This window comes from Helobdella robusta (assembly GCF_000326865.2).
Source record: "Helobdella robusta unplaced genomic scaffold HELROscaffold_5, whole genome shotgun sequence".
Lineage (NCBI taxonomy): Eukaryota > Metazoa > Annelida > Clitellata > Rhynchobdellida > Glossiphoniidae > Helobdella > Helobdella robusta.
In genome coordinates this window covers 414,902-433,069 of record NW_008705254.1, presented here as the reverse complement: position 1 = coordinate 433,069, position 18,168 = coordinate 414,902, and the positions used below count along the sequence as shown (strand labels likewise).

General features: G+C 37.9%; 2 protein-coding genes across 2 annotated transcripts; one reads left to right on the top strand and one right to left on the bottom strand.

Moving 5' to 3' along the window:
• Positions 1-3,034: 3,034 nt before the first annotated feature.
• On the top strand, positions 3,035-13,196 carry HELRODRAFT_189095 (hypothetical protein; the record flags this gene model as incomplete). The annotated part of the gene is made up of 30 exons (XM_009027069.1): positions 3,035-3,122; positions 3,206-3,445; positions 3,602-3,713; positions 3,793-3,971; positions 4,121-4,381; positions 4,485-4,577; positions 4,765-4,865; positions 5,021-5,092; positions 5,250-5,355; positions 5,574-5,662; positions 5,852-5,993; positions 6,076-6,130; positions 6,429-6,742; positions 6,846-7,406; positions 7,502-7,688; positions 7,859-7,983; positions 8,452-8,521; positions 8,583-8,819; positions 9,037-9,178; positions 9,297-9,517; positions 9,683-9,832; positions 9,910-10,024; positions 10,187-10,304; positions 10,386-10,503; positions 10,838-11,040; positions 11,121-11,362; positions 11,702-11,888; positions 12,249-12,535; positions 12,735-12,794; positions 12,818-13,196. The coding sequence occupies 29 exons, from the start codon at positions 3,035-3,037 to the stop codon at positions 12,735-12,737; spliced, it is 4,818 nt and encodes a 1,605-aa protein (XP_009025317.1). The 3' UTR covers positions 12,738-12,794; positions 12,818-13,196.
• Positions 13,197-13,670: 474 nt separating this feature from the next.
• Positions 13,671-17,916, bottom strand: HELRODRAFT_122048 (hypothetical protein; the record flags this gene model as incomplete). Its single annotated transcript, XM_009027068.1, has 6 exons — positions 13,671-13,798; positions 14,264-14,435; positions 16,149-16,292; positions 16,893-17,005; positions 17,475-17,572; positions 17,732-17,916. Coding segments are annotated over 6 exons (840 nt in total), but the record flags the coding sequence as incomplete, so codon positions are not given.
• Positions 17,917-18,168: the final 252 nt, after the last annotated feature.

Below are 18,168 nucleotides of genomic sequence, written 5' to 3'. Positions count from 1 at the left end.
GGTCCTCTGGACATTTTCAATCTCACAAACGACAGTGCCATTTTAACTTGGAACCCGCCAAAAAATCACGAAAGTTTCTCCATCTTGAATTACGTCATCGAGAAGAGGCAAGCCACTTCCGGCCGATCTACAGCCGGCCGCTGGATCAAGGTCACATCTAAGGTCAAACCTCACGAAACGGAAGCGGAAGTGACGAATTTGGAAAAAGGTGTGGCCTACGATTTTAGGGTGTACGCCGTTAATGAAGTTGGCGATGGTGAGGCCCTCGTGACAAGTGAACTTGTGGTGCCCGGGTCAAGATCAGGTGATGGTGATGATGATGATGTGGTAGTGATGCTGATGCTGATAGTGATGCTGATTATCAATCAATCTATCATCGATTGATTGATCATTCATTCATTCATTCATCCAAACATTGATCCGTTCCTTCATTCGCTCGTCCAATCCCAGAACTTCCGGGATTACTATACGGATTGCATTGCACTCAGCTGAGTGACACAGCGGCCTGCATGGCTTGGGACGACCCGCTCGATCACTCCATCATTGGCTACGTTGTCGAGAAGAAAGAATTATTTTCTCACTACTGGACAAGGTCAGTCATTGACCTTCTGGTTGGTTCATTTTTGTTCTTCTTCTTTTTCTTCTTCTTATTATTTTTGTTAATATTATTGTTGTTAGTGTTGTATTTTTCTTATAATTAATTTCATTGTTATCATCTTGACTGCAAAACTCTTTTTGCATCGTCACATCAATCATCGTCATCATACTTCTACTACTACTACATAAAATAATAATTATTATTATTATTATAAATAATAATAATTATAATAATAGTAATTATCATTATTATCATCATCATCATCATCGCCGTCAGAGTAAGTTCAGGCCCAGCCGATCAACTCGACACGGTGATAAAACATTTGCAAGTCGGTAAAAGTTACGAGTTTCGAGTCGCCTCGATGAACGATGTCGGTGTCGGTCCTTTTGCGGCGCTTAACTTTACGCCGAAACTTTATATAGCGCCAAGTTAGCTGATTGATTCGATGGTTGATTGGTTGGTTGGTAACTGGGCTGATGGTAGTGCTAGTTCATTGGTTGATTGACATCATCGACAGCATTAGCATTAATCAAGTTATTAATATTAAAATTTTTTCATTGTCAGCTGCTCCAAGACTGCTGATAAACAGCTCAGCAATGAATGTGACCCTACACGCCGGCCAGCCAATGAAAATCCGCGTACCATTCTCTGGTTTTCCCCAGCCTACTTTCACTTTGACCAGCGTAAATTTGTTTTTGTTTCTTATTTGTTTCTTATTTGTTTATTTTTTCAAATTTTTATTTATTTATTTTATCTATTTGCCAAAAAAAGCCTTCTGGCTCATCAATGTCGAAAAAACTTGAGGCCCCAACATCATCATCATTACCACCACCATCATCATCATCATCATCACCGACATCACCACAAACGACGGCAACAACAATCATTCGCGGCTTCTTCAACGTCGATGTGGCTCCGACGACAACGACAGCAGCATCGTCAACAACTTCACTTTTTTCAAGTTCATCTAACAGTTCAAACCAATGCAGCGCTGAGCTTTTAATATCGAAACCGTCGGTGGAGATATCGGATACCGGCACGTACCGACTGCACCTAATTAACGACTTAGGTGGTGACGAAACTAAAATCAACCTAACCGTCGTTGGACCCCCTGACACCCCGGAGGCACCTTTGAAAGTTTCCAACATTAAAAATACGTCTTGTTTGTTAACGTGGAAAGCACCAATGGTTTGTCCTTCTGTATTTCTCTCTCTTTCTCTCTCTCTCTTTCTCTCCCTTTCTTTCGTTTGCGTAAAACTTTCATTATAACAATATAATCCTCGCATTTTATTTTTAGAACAACGGGGGAAAACCAATAACCCACTACATCGTCGAGATGAGAAACGAAAATGAAAGTAAATGGAAACCCATAAACAAATATTGCCGGAAAACTGAGTGCTTCGTCGACGACCTTGAAGATGATGTTCCGTACAATTTCCGTGCTTCTGCCGTCAATGAAGTTGGTCAGGGAGCTCCACTCGTCACCAAAGATACTCTAATTATCCCTTCTGAAATTGGTTAGTGAAATATAGCGCTACACACATTAAAATTACAAAAAAATAAAAATTAATAGCTATCTTACTTAATATATTTACTATTTATGTATTTATTTACAATTTTTGGTAAACAGAACTTCCTGTAGCACCGGATAGGCCAAAAGTAGAAGTAACCAAAGATAAAACAATCTTAGTCACATGGACCGTAAGTAAACTAACGCCAGCTAATAGAAACACACCGATCGATTACGTCATTGAGGCCTGCCAAAAGAATTCATCTGATTGGTCAGTTGTTGGTAGGGTGTCTTCCAATGCTGGCAACCGTTGTCTTGGTTGGCTGTTTTTATTTTTATTAATTTTTTTCAAAGATTTTGATACAATTTGCTCAATTGTCATTGGTTGATTTTGTTATTTACACTAATTCATTCATTCATTTGTTTGGTAGTTGATTTGTCCTCTTACTCATTCATTCATTCACTCACTCATTCATTCATTCATCCACACAGTTACCGACATGAAACCGAATAAAGAACATCACTTTAGAGTCTTTGGTGTCAACAAATCCGGTCCCGGTCATGCCAGCCTGCCATCTCATTTTGTCTCCATAGATAACAAAAAATGTTCGTCAAAATATTTTTTCTATCATTTCAAAGTAATTTGTTTTTTTTCTGAAGTACTATTAGTATTATTTATTAATATTATTTTAAATTAATCCGTAATGGATTTCATTTGGTCTGGCCAACTTCCCGACGGATCCATGAATTCCGTCATAGAGCCATCGTACCCACACAGTTTTGACTCTATTCTGATGCCCATTTTATTTCTCTTTGTGTCCGTTCGAAATATAAAGCGAGCGTTGTAGATCATCATCACCTCCATCATTATCATCATCACCATCATCATCATCTTATAAACATCATTATCATAACCAGCCCCGAAAATGTCTGGCCTTATAACGAGCATAAAAGTTCTTCATGACGGTAAGTGTAGGCTTGATTGGTCGCACCCTATTGGCTACAAGCAACAAGGTGGGCCTGATCTAAAAATAGAAAATTTAAAAATTTTCATAATTTATACGCATAAATTAACCCATTATACCAACTAATTGCAGGTGTTGTATTAGAAAAGAGGAGAGGAAACTCTGAAGAATGGACGAGTGTTGGTCAGAAGGTTCACTATGGCAAGCTCTACATTGATGATGGTGGAAATGATGATGACGATGACGACGACGATGATGAAGTTGTAGTTGAGTATAGAGCTAGGCTGAACGACAGCGGCGATGATGATAATGATGACGTTGTTGGCGATGATAGTGATCAGAAGTTGTTTTCATCTAAGCCGCCACACAGCGGTATGTTTTCAGTGGTTATATATACTTTTTTCATGTTGTTTTACTCATTCATTCGCTCATTCATTCATTCTCGTCCATCATTCATTTATTTGTTAACTGTTTCGCTCAATCACTCATTCATTTCTTCGTTTTTATTTGAGCTACTTTAAATTGCAGAGGGCAGCGAGCCACGCTTTTTAACCCCGCTATCGAATACGGACATTATGATCGGCGGAGAGGCCGTCATGGTGGCCAAAGTTGCCGGAAGCCCATGGCCAACTGCGAAATGGTGCGTTCTGATTGGCTGCTCTATCTAGTTAATAAATAAAAATAGCAATAACAATTATTTTGGCTATAACTGTCACCAGGTTCTTAAACAATAGTCCAGTTATTGTAGCAGGAAGGATATCAAAAACGGAAAATACCCAAACTGGAATTTTCGATCTAGTTATCAAAGATACAAAGTCGTCAGATGCTGGTCTGATCACGTGCGAGTTGAGTAATTTTTTTGGTAAAGTTACGTCATCGGCTAAACTTAATGTTCTGGGTTGGTCGATCATTTTTTTTGGTCCTTTTATTTATTTATGCTTTCGTTCATCTCTCGGTTCATATATTTATCAATTTGTCTATTCATTCATTCATTCGTTCATCATCCGTTCATTTATTTTAAAAAAATTTGACCCAATCACATCGCAGTTCGGCCATCCTTTAGCCAATCAACATACGAGCTCAGCTTATTGGTCGGCCAGTCAACCAAACAGAGGATAGCATTTTCTGGCTCGGCCCCGCACCGTTTCAATCTTTCAATTGACGACCTTGAAATTGTAAAGAGATCAGGAAGTGAGGTTAATGATGATGGTGACGATGATCGCAATGAAGATGACGACGACGACGATGATGTCCCTATCGAGGTTTTATCCAATGAAGACGATGACTTTGTAACTCTATATATTAAAAGTTAGTTCCGGTTTGTTATTATTTTTTATATAACAATAAAAATAATAATAATAATATTATTATTATTAATATTATTACAATTATAATTATTAATTTTTTCTAGGAGCTTCCATGAAGATGAACGGAAGACAGTATTCTCTTCAGCTCAGTAACAGCGTGGCATCAGCTAACTGCCTCATCAACATCATTGTAAAAGGTATGCTACTACTACTGCTACTACTACTGCTACTACTACTACTACTACTACTACTACTACTACTACTGCTACTACTACTACTGCTACTACTACTACCACTACTACTACTACTGCTGCTGCTAATAATAATAATAACAATAATAATAATTATTATATTTGTATTATAATTATAATTAATCGTTATCAGGACCGCCAGGAAAGTGCCTGGGCCCACTTAGGGTCGATGACGTCAACAAAAACTCGTGCACTCTCTCCTGGCGACCTCCTCAAATGGACGGCTTTAGTAAGGTTATCATCATTATTATCATTATTATTATTATAATTTAAAAATTATTATTTTTGTTATTATTATTATTTTTAAAAATTATTATTTTTGTTATTATTATTATTTTTAAAAATTATTATTTTTGTTATTATTGTTATTTTTATTTTTACCACAAAAGATACTCCATTACGTCGTTGAGAAAAATGATGTGGAGAAATCCTATTGGACGACGGCGTGTTCCAATGTCAAGGTCACCTTAGTATCATTATCAAAATTTTCATCGTCATCGTTATCGTCACCGTCATCTTTGTCATCCTCATCATCATCATCTCATCATCATCACATCATCATCATCACATCATCATCATCATCCACACCACCAATGTCGACCAATTACGCCTGCAAAGACAAAAGATATCAAAAAAATACCACTACAGACTACACAAGCCTCCATAGACAACTTAATAGAGGACAAAGTATACAGATTCAGAGTTTCCGCTGTTAATATCTATGGTACTGGACGATATTTGGTTTGCAAAGGAACTGTTAAGGCCAAACATCCATTCGGTATTTACATTTTATTTTTTTTTCAAATAAAATTTTTATAAAGTTGTTTTTGGTTTTTGATTTTTTAAAATTAATATTTCAATTTTTAAACTTAATTTTTATGAAAAAAAATATTCTAAAAATTGTTTTTCATTGGTAAACGTTTTAAAAATTCAAATTTCAAGCCACACCGGCAAGTCCCGGCCAGCCAATCATATCGAACGTTTCAAAAACGAGAGCCACATTAACGTGGACTGCATCGCCATTGGTCGACGTGACGTCAATCAAAAGTCTCATAACTCCGCCCACCACAATTTACACCGTGGAAAAAACATTCATTGACGATGACGATGACGACGATGATGACGATGACGATATTAGTGATGATAAAAAATATAAATGGACTTCAGCAGCGGTGTCCGACCTGATGACGTCTACCAAGCAACAACAACAACAACAACAGCAACAACAAAGCCTGTGCAGTTGTACTGTTGAAAACTTAATTGAGGGTCGCGTCTATAAGTTTAGAGTCGTGCCTAGCAACGAGGCAGGCTCAGGAACCCCGTCTAAATCATCGCCGGCCGTAAAAATCGAAGACCAATTAGGTAATTGGAACGATTGTGATGATGTTGTTGGTTATGATGGTGGTTATTATTATTATTCATTTATTTGGTATCCCCAATGCAGAAATACCGACATTCAAAGTTGCACTTCAGTCGAGTTACGAGGTCCTGGCGGAGAGGTCGGTCGAGTTGCAGGTTGTCGTCGTCGGAAAACCGGCGCCTAAAATTACCTGGTAGTAATTTCATTTCAATGACATTATTTGTAGTAGTAGTAGTGGTAGCAACAGAATTAGTAGTAGTGGTAGTAGTAGTAGCAAGTTGTAGTGGTAAGTAGTCGCCAGAGTATCAGCAGTAACAATGGTAGAAAAAGCAATTGTGCTTTTAATTGTTACCTTTGCATAGCAGACAGTAGCAGCAACAATGCAGAGTATTTTACTAATTCTTCTACGGGCAATTGAAGACACTTTACTCCACCAGGTATAAAGGAAGCCAAAACCTCCTACCCACAGCAACATCAGCAGCAACAAAAACAACCACATCCTCCTCATCATTCTCATCATCATCCTCATCATCTAATTCCAACTCAACTAACGTACCGAAGTACGAAATAACCATTGATGATGGGGAGGCTGACTTCGAAAGCGTGCACACACTCACAATTAAAAACCTGTCGGCAGATGACGCCGACGAGTACATGGTCAGGGCACAAAATCTCCAGGGAAATAAAACATCAAGGACTATTCTCGTCGTTAACGGTTGGGAATTAGGAATTGAAATATGCTCTTTTGGTGGTCTTTGTCATTAGAAACCATTATAATTATGTAATTGTTAATAATAATAATTATTATTATTATAATTATGATAATAATAATTATTATTATTATTCCATTTTAGCTCCGCCCCGAATCCACGTACCCCAGGCCTATGAACAACCTCTGATCCAGGACCGCGGGAGTCTGGCGAGTATCAAGTTCTACTACTCTGCCACGCCTCTGCCCTCCATTCAGTGGCTCAACAAACGAACCGGCGAGAAACTCTACGCCGCTGAGAGGCCGACGATCGATGACGTAGATGATGACGTCACCGATATCGACGACGCGTTCTACAGTAACGATCCTTACTGCAGTAATTCTTTGACGTCGTCGTCGTCCACTCTGTTTAACCGACAATCGTCGTACGATTATCGGTCCAGACGTCGATCATCAAGTAGTCGGATATCTTTGTCTCGGTTGTCGTCGGTACCGGTTGGCTCGAATGGCGTCACATCCGGCAGTGCTAACTTCAATACGGAAACGGTTCCGCGGTCGTTTAGTGAGCGGGTGAGGTTCGACAGTACCTCGAGGTTCGTGATGATGAGGCTGGAGAACTTGCAGTCGAAGGATGCCGGCGAGTACGATGTCGTGCTGACCAACAAGTATGGGGAGGACCAGGCGACTGTTAAGATCAAGATTAATGGTCAGTATGTGGTGGATTATGGTTAGAGTTGGGGCTGGGGACTGAGCAATGAAAAAGATACAAAAAATAATTTTTTTATTTTACGCTAATTTTAGACGTTCCGGGAGTTCCGAGGAATTTAACATTTGAAGAGGTGACGGATGGCTGCCTAATTTTGAAGTGGGATGAGCCGGAAGAGGATGGCGGAAGTACGATTACGCAATACTTTGTGGAGATTCTGCATCAGGCCAGTGGAAATAGTTATGTGGATAATTCAAAATGGCTACCCTATTCTTTGACGAGGTTTCGTTAATTGATTGGTTGATTAATTGATTGGTTGGTTGATTGATTGATTGGTTAATGATATATAATTAGTTAGATAGACAGACAAGTAAATAGATAGATAAATATGAAGAAGAAGAAAAGTTTTTTCAATTTAAAATTTAATAAATTATCTACCGTCCGTCCGATAGGATCACGAAATGCAAAGTAGAGAACGTCCTACACAACAAAATCTACCAACTACGCGTCGGGGCTTGTAATGTTTTCGGGCGTGGCCAAACTTCTGAGCCAATCAGAATCGTTCCCGGACAATCAGGTCAGCGAGGGAGATGAATTCATGTATTTATCCACTCATTCGTTTTTTCATTCATTCATTCATTCATTCATTCATTCGTCTTTTCATAGGTAAAATTAAAACTGATACAACAACAGCAACTACGTCTGATGGAAAATCCCCTAGAAAGAATTACGACCAATATTGTTAGCTCATGTGTTTTTAACTGGATGAATGATTAAGTGAATGGAGGGATCGATGGATGGATGAACGGATGGTTGAATGGATGGAAGAATGGATGGATAAATGAACAAATAAATGAAGGAACAAATGTTTAATCGAAGGAGGAAACGAATGAATAATGGAAAAAATGAATGAGTGAAAAACATGAACGAATAACGGAACGAATGAATGAATTTGATTCACTCTCGTGAACTCACACACACATACAAGACCGAGAGAGATCTGCTTCACTCACGCCATCATCGTCATCGTCACTGATGACGTCAGATGACGTCATCAAGGTTAAGAAGATTAGCCAACTCGGTCATATATTTGAAATTGAAGAAACATTAGCCAGGTTATATTAATAATGTTGACTATGTTGTAATGAACTACCATTGACCTAATTACATAATCAGTTCGGAGCAGGCAAAACTTGACCTAATTACGGACAAACAGACCAGTAGAAGTTACCTTTGCGAGACCATCAAACTAAACGACAACACGACTTCGGTCAATCCGGATCAGATCCGGATTAACCGGAAATCCGTTATGGAAGAAGCGGAATTGATGTCAAAGATGAGTGGGAGTAAGAAATTGCAAAAGCTGTGCGCAGTCTATGAAGATGAAGACGCAATATCTTTAGTTCTGGAATTGTTAGTGATGATGATGATGAAGATGGTGATGATGATGATTATGAGGATGTTGGTGGTGGTGATGATGATGATGGTGATGGCGATGATGGTAAAGGTTAGAATGTTTAATTACTATGTGACTCTTACAATAGATGATAACATGCCGATAAGTTTTTAACAATGAAAGTCTAACCGGCCAATCAGAACTTACCATTCAAATCTACCCAAATTTCACCAGCCTATCAGGTGAGGACATACTTAGCAGACTGGCCAATGAGAACGAGCGAACCACGGAAGAGGATGTGGCCAGATTAATACGTCAGCTTTGCGAGGGTGTACAACATCTGCACGAAAATAACGCTGTACACCTTAACATCAAAGTAATGATGATGATGATAATAATAATTAATAATAATTAATAATAATTAATAATAACTAAAATTATGATAACAATAATTATTATTGTTATTATCATAAAAAAAATTTAAATAAAACCAGCCGGAGAACCTAATCTTCACGACTTCCAAAAGCCAGGACATCAAGCTAACCAATTTTTCCAAATCTGCTCTATTGGACCCCACCAAGCACATCCCTGTTCTCAAGGTCAACGAATGTCGCGACCTTGACCTTAATTTTATGGCGCCAGAGTTACTAAGCGACGGTGGAAATGTCGGATTTTATTCGGATATGTGGGCTGTGGGCGTGATCACCTATGTCCTGTGAGTCTTTTGATTGGCTGTCCTGTCAACCAATCATTTTGTTTATTAATCAATCAATTAATCAATTAGTTTATAAAGCGCTATTTCCGCGATGTTCAACAGCGCTCCTCAATGAATTATGTAATCAGATCATCACCAACATTTCCCATCATTATCATGACTAAGCTTGACAGGAAAATTTCCATTCGAGGCGAAGACCAGAGAAGAGAAAGTGGCAAAAATTTTATCCTGCAAATATTCTATGGACCATAAAAAATTGAACGTTTCAGAAAGCGCCAAGGATTTCGTTGCCAACTTAATCGACAAAGAACCCAGGTTATGATGATGATTATTATTATTATTATTGTCAACGTCATCATCACTGTCATCATCATCGTCGTCATCATCATCAGCATGCGCATGACGTCACAAGAGGCCCTGGACCACCCTTGGCTCTGCCGGGAGTGCAAGTACTCAACGAAGCTGATGGAGAAAGAGAGATATGTACAACTTTTAGAGAGTATAGAGGTGAATGAATGAACGAATGAGTGAATGAGTGAATGAATGAATGATTGATTGATTGAGTGAATTAATTAATCAATTAATTAACGGATAAACAAATAAACGAATGAATGATAGATTGAATGAACGAATAAATAAATGAATAAACAATTTATCGACTGAGAGAAGGAGGAAGTTGGAAAAAAAGATTGCAGAAACAAAAACACTGAAAAATTGTCCATCGGAAAGCTAGTTGACGCGACATCGCTGCTGAAAAATACTAAAAATATTGTGTTACATAAAGTCGGTGAGTTCAAACATTTTACGTCATCATCATCAACATCACCAACAACATCATTATCATCAACAACAACATCAACATCAACAGATCGTAAAGAAGTTCAACCCAGATTCGTCTGGAAACCTCGCAACCAATCAGCGATTGAAGGGACCGTGGCTTCCTTCAAATGCAAAATTATTTCGCCGGAAAAACTTACAGTCACATGGTACGATGACGATGATGGTGACGATGACGATGATGGTGACGATGACGATGATGGTGACGATGACGATGATGGTGATGATGACGATGATGGTGATGATGATGATGACGTTTTTTGATGTTTTTGATGAAGAAGATGATTAAGTTATTTTTCTTTTATTCATTTACTAAGCTGATAATTCACGTGTTAATTTAATTGCTACGTCAATCATTTGTTCATTCATCAACCTATTTAATCTTTTTTTAATCCATCATCATTTTTCAATCCATCTTCTCATTTATTCGTTCATTCATCCATTCATTCATTCACTCACCCACTCACTCACTTATAAACCCAGGTTCAAAGACTCAAACCCCATACCAACAACAACAACAACATCATCGTCATCATCAACAACAAAATACGTCACGACAAATACCGGAAGTTACTACGAGCTAAAAATAAACAAAGTGACGTCATCGTCGGACAGGGGCGAGTATGTCGTTAGGGCCGAAAATGTCTACGGAAGGGTAGAAGAGGCCGCGCTGCTCTCTATCGAAGGTTTTTATTATTTATATTATTATTATTATTGTTATTATTATTATTATCGACATCATCGTCATCATCACTGTTACTCGCAGCTGGAAAAATGACGTCATCACCATCATCATCGTCGTCGTCGTACTCAAAAAAATCTCCGGTACTAAGATCTCACAGCCTAGAACCATCATCATCATCGTCATCATCATCATCATCGTCGACTGCAACTAAAAGTGAAGTTGGAAGAGAGCCTGAGTTCACGTTCGCACTGCGAGATAGATCTATTCAGGAGGGTACGGCCTTTAAATTGAGCAGCTGCGTCGAGGGTCAACCCTCTCCCAAGGTCATTTGAATAAATTATCATATTCTTGTAGGGATGATGAATTGAATAAATTTTAATTATTTATCATATTCTTGTAGGGATGATGAATTGAATAAATTTTAATTATTTATCATATTCTTGTAGGGATGATGAATTGAATAAATTTTAATTATTTATCATATTCTTGTAGGGATGATGAATTGAATAAATTTGAATAAATTATCATATTCTTGTAGAGATGATGAATTGTTTAGTTAGGAGTGTGAATGAAAAAATAAATTTAAATTAAACAAGATGGAAGTATTTTCTAGAAGCATGTTCTTAAGTTTAAATTTGTCACGAAAATAAACAAACAAACAGATCACGTGGTACAAAGATGGCGTCGAGATTGACAAATCCAACATTGATTATGACATAAGCTACGCGCATGGCATGTGCTCGCTCGAGGTTGAAAATTGCCTGCGAAAAATTCACGGCGGGAAGTTTACTTGTAGAGCCTCTAATACCATGGGTGCCACTGAAACCAGCTGTACTGTTCATATTTATGGTTGGTTGGTTGGTTGGTTGATTTGTTGGTTGGTTGGCTGGTTGGTTGGTTGGTTGGTTGGTTGGTTGGTTGGTTGGTTGGCTGGCTGGTTGGTTGGCTGGCTGGCTGTCTGTCTGTCTGTCTGGCTGGCTGGCTAGCCGGCTGTCTGTCTGGCTGGCTGGGTGGCTGGCTGGCTGGCTGGCTGGCTGGTTGGTTGGTTGGTTGGTTGGTTGGTTGGTTGGTTGGTTGGTTGGTTGGTTGGTTGGTTGGTTGGTTGCTTAGTCTTTTTTCAATCGTTTTTTATCGAGTTTTTCAGTTTTATTGATATTATTGAAATGATACGAATAATTTTCAAAATAATTATTTAATAATTTTCATCAGGTGACTCTGAAAATTCCTCCACCCCCTCCTCCCTGACCCAGATGAACAAATCGAGGAGGAGGTTTTCATACAGCGGCAGTGGCAGCCACAGCAGCATCAGCAGCTTCAGTAGAGGGGAAATCCCATCCTATACATCACGTGGTATAGGGGAGATTTCATCTTATACGTCACGCGTTACGCCTGTGACGTCATCGTACCTTTCGACCAATAGCGTTGTGGGTTCGTCCGGTTCTAAATATATCCCCACGTACGCTAGGAGGCTGTCCAGAAGTTCCATTGAGAGATTGGTTGGTTGGTTGGTTGGTTGGTTGGTTGGTTGGTGATTGGCTGGCTGGTCTGTTCACTGATTGGCTGGTTTGTTGGTTGGTTGGTTCGTCTGCTTACTGATTGGTTGTTGATTGGTTGGTCTGCTGATTGATTGAGAAATTACTTTCAAAGGCTTAAACTGCATGCGTGTTTATAATGAAAATTTAATTTCTTTCTCAGTGATAGAAAAAAAGACAGAAAAGGAGTATATTTGCTCTCATCGTTGCCTTTCATCATCACCACCATCCTCATCGTGACGTCATCATCATCATCATGACGTCATCATCATCATCGTGACGTCATCATCATCATCGTGACGTCATCATCTTCATCATCATCATCGTGACGTCACTGCGACTAAAGTCTTCATTTGGCGGACTTGCTTTTTTTCTCTCACAAATTTTCCAACATTTAAATTCACTTTTAAATTTTTTCAAATTGATTTTGAAAAACAAGAGGCTTTAATATTGCTATGGCGACGTTGTTTTTTATTTAAACGAAAAATTTTAAAAATATTTTTAATAAATATTTAAATTAATAATAAATCATATTATTTAATTATTTATCTATTTATTTAACAAATTAATATTACATTTTGGTCACGTGTCATACGATTATCTTATAAAAATTGTTTTTATTGTATTTTAGACTTTAGATCGTTATCGCTATGACGGTGAAATGACGTCATAAATCATTCAATCAACTAATCATTTATTCAATCAATCAACTAATCATTTATTCAATCAATCAACGAATCAATCATTCGCCTATTGGAACAATCAGTCAATTAGCTATTCAAATAATTAAGTTAATTGATAAGGCGTTCAGAACCCAATAAGAATGAAGAAATGTTAATAAGAGGCACTCCACTGCACATATCAGCGTCACCACACCACAGCATCATCACCATCACCACAATCATCATCATTCATCAACCAGTGCTTTCCTCAAAGATCCACTAATCCCTCTCAACTCGGTGACGTCAACAACTGTGTCCCGTCTTTTGGAGCTGACTCCGCCCACGCCGCTGCTAAAAATAGAACTCCTTCGACGGCCACGACTGGCCGACGGTCTATCGGCGGTTTTAGCCGAATATACCGAACGATTTTCGTGAACTTCCCACAGTAAAGCTATGATGTCAGATTCGACGAGTCGAGTCGAATTTTTCGCAAGCATTTTCAAGACGAATATCCCATCTTGTCGTAAGAAATTGTCGGCGAACGATTGAAGTAGTTGTTCGTAGTCTGTTTGTTGCTGTTGTTGTTCGTTTTGTGGCAGTTGTGGCAGTTGCCGCTGCTGTTGTTGCTGCGGTTGAAATCTAACTCCCTTCAGCTGATGTTTTCTAGGTGTTATTGGAGTCGTTGTTGCTGTCGTTGTTGTTGTTTGTGGCTCTTCATCTTCTGCAATGTTGATCTCGGCATGTGCTGATGTTGTTGTTGTTGTTGTTGTTGTCGTTGCAGTGGCAGCAGTTGTTGCTTCATCGAATTTTGTGGCTGGCGTGGCACTTGTCAAAGTTGGAGGGTATTCTTCATTATCACCAGCAGTTAAACAATCAGTTTTTTTAATGACGAACGCCGATTCAGCGATTCTCTTCTCGACGTCAACAACAACAGTCCCACTAGCGACAAGATCGCCAGCAGCAGCGTCTTCAGCGACACCACCGACGCCGTCATCAGGTAATCCCGCACTCTCCCGCCGTCTAATAAAACCTTCCTGAAATCCCAATCCCACTCCGAACCCTCGATTCCGAATCATCAACATCTGCCTAATCACGTAATCTCGACGGAATTTTTTGACGCAGAGTCTGCTGAACCAAACGACGAAGCTGTACACGTTCAAAGACTGGAGCAACACCAACCAGAACCAGAGGATGATAAAGACCTAGCGTGTAAAAATCGATTCAATCATTATTTTTAATAATTTGAAATCTTAAATACGGTTAGAAGCGTATTTACAGGAGAATTTATATATACTAAAAACGCTTGACAAACAGTGAATCTAAACATAAATTAATGTCTTATAAACTGTAAAGTTTAAAGAAAGATTCACTGAAGTTGATTGTCCTTCATTACTCTACATCAGAGGTGGGTGGGCAAGCTTTTTGCTGTGAGAGCCGCCCTAAGAACTATTTTACCTTTGAAGAGCCGCATATGTACTTAAATAACAAATTTTTTTGACCCTGTAGAGAATTTTTTAAAGATTTCTGGCTCCTTTTTGGACATAATGTCTGCCTGACGAACTTTTTTTGGAGAACAAAGCCTTGAGGGCCGCAAAAAATAGTCACGGGCCGCTCTATGTGTTTTCACTGTTACTGTTATTATTATTATTTTCTTTTATTATTATTATTATTATTATTAATCTTATTATTCTTATTATTACTGCACTTGGTGAGGAGATTTTTTTTATTATACAAATCGATTAATGTTATCAACTACAACACAATCAAATCCAAGCAAGCACACACAAACAGACACTTTTACACACACACACACACACACACACTTACATACTTATATAAACACACATACACACACACAAACACAAACAAACAAACACTACAGCTACTTAAATTAGGAAAAACGTTAAAAAAAATCCTATCGTTAATAAGCAAATTTTGTACTTGATAATATTCTGTAGTAAAAAAAATTATCTACATAAGAGGAAGAAAGAGAGAGAGAGAGAAAGAAAGAAAGAAAGAAAGAAAGAAAAAGAGAAAGAGGTGAGCTACAGAATGAAAATGGAAGAATAAAAGTGGGAAATAGAGTGAAAGCGACCGCGAGAGAGAAAGAGAGAAAGATAAATAAAGGCAAACAAAGAAAAAAACGAGTTTGAGAGAGAAACAGAAAAGAGAGAGAGGAAGATAAAGTGGTATAAAGATGATATTTTTCTTTTTTATCTCATTCTATCTCTCTCTTCTCTCTTTCCTCTATCTCTCTCTCTCTCTCTCTCTCTCTTTCTATCTATCCCATCTTCTTTTTCTCCCTTAAGAGCAATCAGTTTACATTTATAAGTGTGTTTTTGTTGAAACCCATCTAAGTTTATATCTTCCATTATAAATACTACTAAATATATTTTTCTTAATGTTCTTAACATTTTTGATAAAAAAAGAAAGAATAATAGAGAGAAAAATAAAAGTATATATATATATATATATATATATATATATAGAGAGAGAGAGAGAGAGAGAGAGAGAGAGACGGAATATGAGGATCAGTTTTTATTTTCCAGCGATATTTATTTGCTTTTGAAATTTCATATTTTTGAAATTGAAAACCGCAGCGAAAGTTTACACGGTACCAAACCATGTATCATTTATGTACCTACACATGTGTGTATCAGTTCTACCCATGTATATGTATGTATGTATGTATACTCATGTAATGTATGTATACCCTTACATGTTTGTTGTGTGTGGATACAATTGTATACAAAAACACATTCCTATAATGAATACGCCTTACATTTTAGTGTTAAAAACACGACTTCAAAATGCAAGTGAGTTTGTCCTATCGTTTGTAAGTATGTGTGTACAAGCGTTTGTAGGTATGTTTGTACACAAAATTGAAAAGGCGTACACTTAATTCCTTAATTTACCTTCTCGTTGATGAAGTTGGCACTGAGTACACACTGAACCGTGTGCAGATGGGAGCTGGTGATCCGGCGAATCCGAAAATCACAAAATGTGACCTTTGGGAAGAGGCGGTTTGTGAGGTGGATGAATTTTGGAATGGTGAAAAACTGGCGAGAAAAGTGTGATAGTAATGATGATGATGTTGGTGGTGATGATGGGGATGATGATAATGGTGATGAGGGCAAGGGTGACGGTGGTGATGGTGGTGTTCGGCTGTTTAATTGAGTGTTTTGTTGAAAGTATTGTTGTGGAAGTTGCTGATGTTGTTGCGGTTGTTGTTGTGGATGTTGTTGTTGTTGTTGTTGTTGATGTTGTTTTTGTTGCTGTTTTTGTTGATGATGAAGCTGGTTTCGAATTTTCCTTGTTATAATAGATTTGAAGGACACCTCATCATCATCATTATTATTATTATTATCAGTTGAGTTGTTAGGATTCATAAATCGCACATGTTTCTTAACTTCGTCATCGTCGTCATCATCGCCAATATTATTATTTTTACTGTTGTTGTTGTTGGGGTTGTTGTAGTTGTTGTTGTAATCTCTGATATAAGCCGCGAAATAATAATCCCTGCCATTAGTTAAATTCTTTCTAAATAAAGTCGACGAATCATAAGGCAGGTGCGCCAGACTCGGATGATTATTGGTTAGAAAGTTAGGACCTACTTGATTCTGATTGGTCGGGAATGCAAACTGGATTAAGAAGGCTACCCCGAGGTAGTGGTAAGCCCCTCCCAGGTACTTGCCAATCAAGAAGAATTGTAGAAACACGTTTGCGATATTCATGATTTTTAGGAATATGTAGAAGACTGACAGATAGTTTCCTGTATATTTTATGTTTGTATGTATGTATGTTTGTATGTATGTTTGTATGTATGTATATGTGTTGTTTATGTATGTCTGTATGCATATAATACGTTCTTCGAATGTACTCAAAAACATTGAAAGCAGATGGAAAAGCCGATGCGTAAGACTCTATTGTTCCTATTAGAGTAATTATTTGCCGTTATTGTTGTTGTTGTTGTTGTTGTTGTTGCTGTAGCTGATGTTGCTGATGTTGTTATTATTATTATAATAATTATTAATATTATTATTTTTATTATTATATCATTATCATCATCACTACTATAATTGTTATTATTCTTGTTGAAATCCTACACAATTCAATCCCCGCATATTTTTAGATAATTTTAAATGAAATGTTATACTACTTAGAATGCTATACTTATGCACAAACACACACACATAAAAGCACAGACACACACACAGACACACACACAGACACACACATACCAAATCTTTGTCCAAACTTCAAGTGCAGCCTAACGGCCAGAAACGCCTTGAGGCCGCGACACCAGCCACCTCTATAACTGGTTTGGTACGTTAGGAATCTGTATGTAAGTTTATTTGTGAAGGTTTGTCTTTGTGTGTTTGTTTGTATGTGAGTATGTATGTTTGTATTTGTGTATGTTTGTATCTGTGTATGTTTGTATAATGTTTGTTTGTATATATTTATGTGTGTTTGTATAAAAAAATATATATATATATACCTTGTAATATGACGAGATATATATTTCAATGTTTTTTCTCGTCTTTCAGGGTAGAGGGCATTTTGAACGGCTTGGGCGGCGTCAATTATGTTAATGAGGTGAAGTCCACTTTGACTGGACACAGCCTTCCAGAGCTGACCAATCAGGAAGCAGATGGCGCTTTGTAATAATAGCATCAGAGGTATCTGATGGGATGATTATGATGAAGATGATGACGTTGAATGATTATGCTGGATTGTTGAAAACTTGTCTGTCTGTAGTTGTTGTTGTTGTTTTAGTTGCAATAGTGAAGATTATGGCTTCGACAAAGAAAAAGAAGATGATGGTGATTAAAATGGTGATGATGATGATGATGATGGTGGTGGTGGCGGTTATGATGATGACACTCACTCACCCACTGATAAAATCCAACGGTGATGAGTTCTTTATCAGTATTC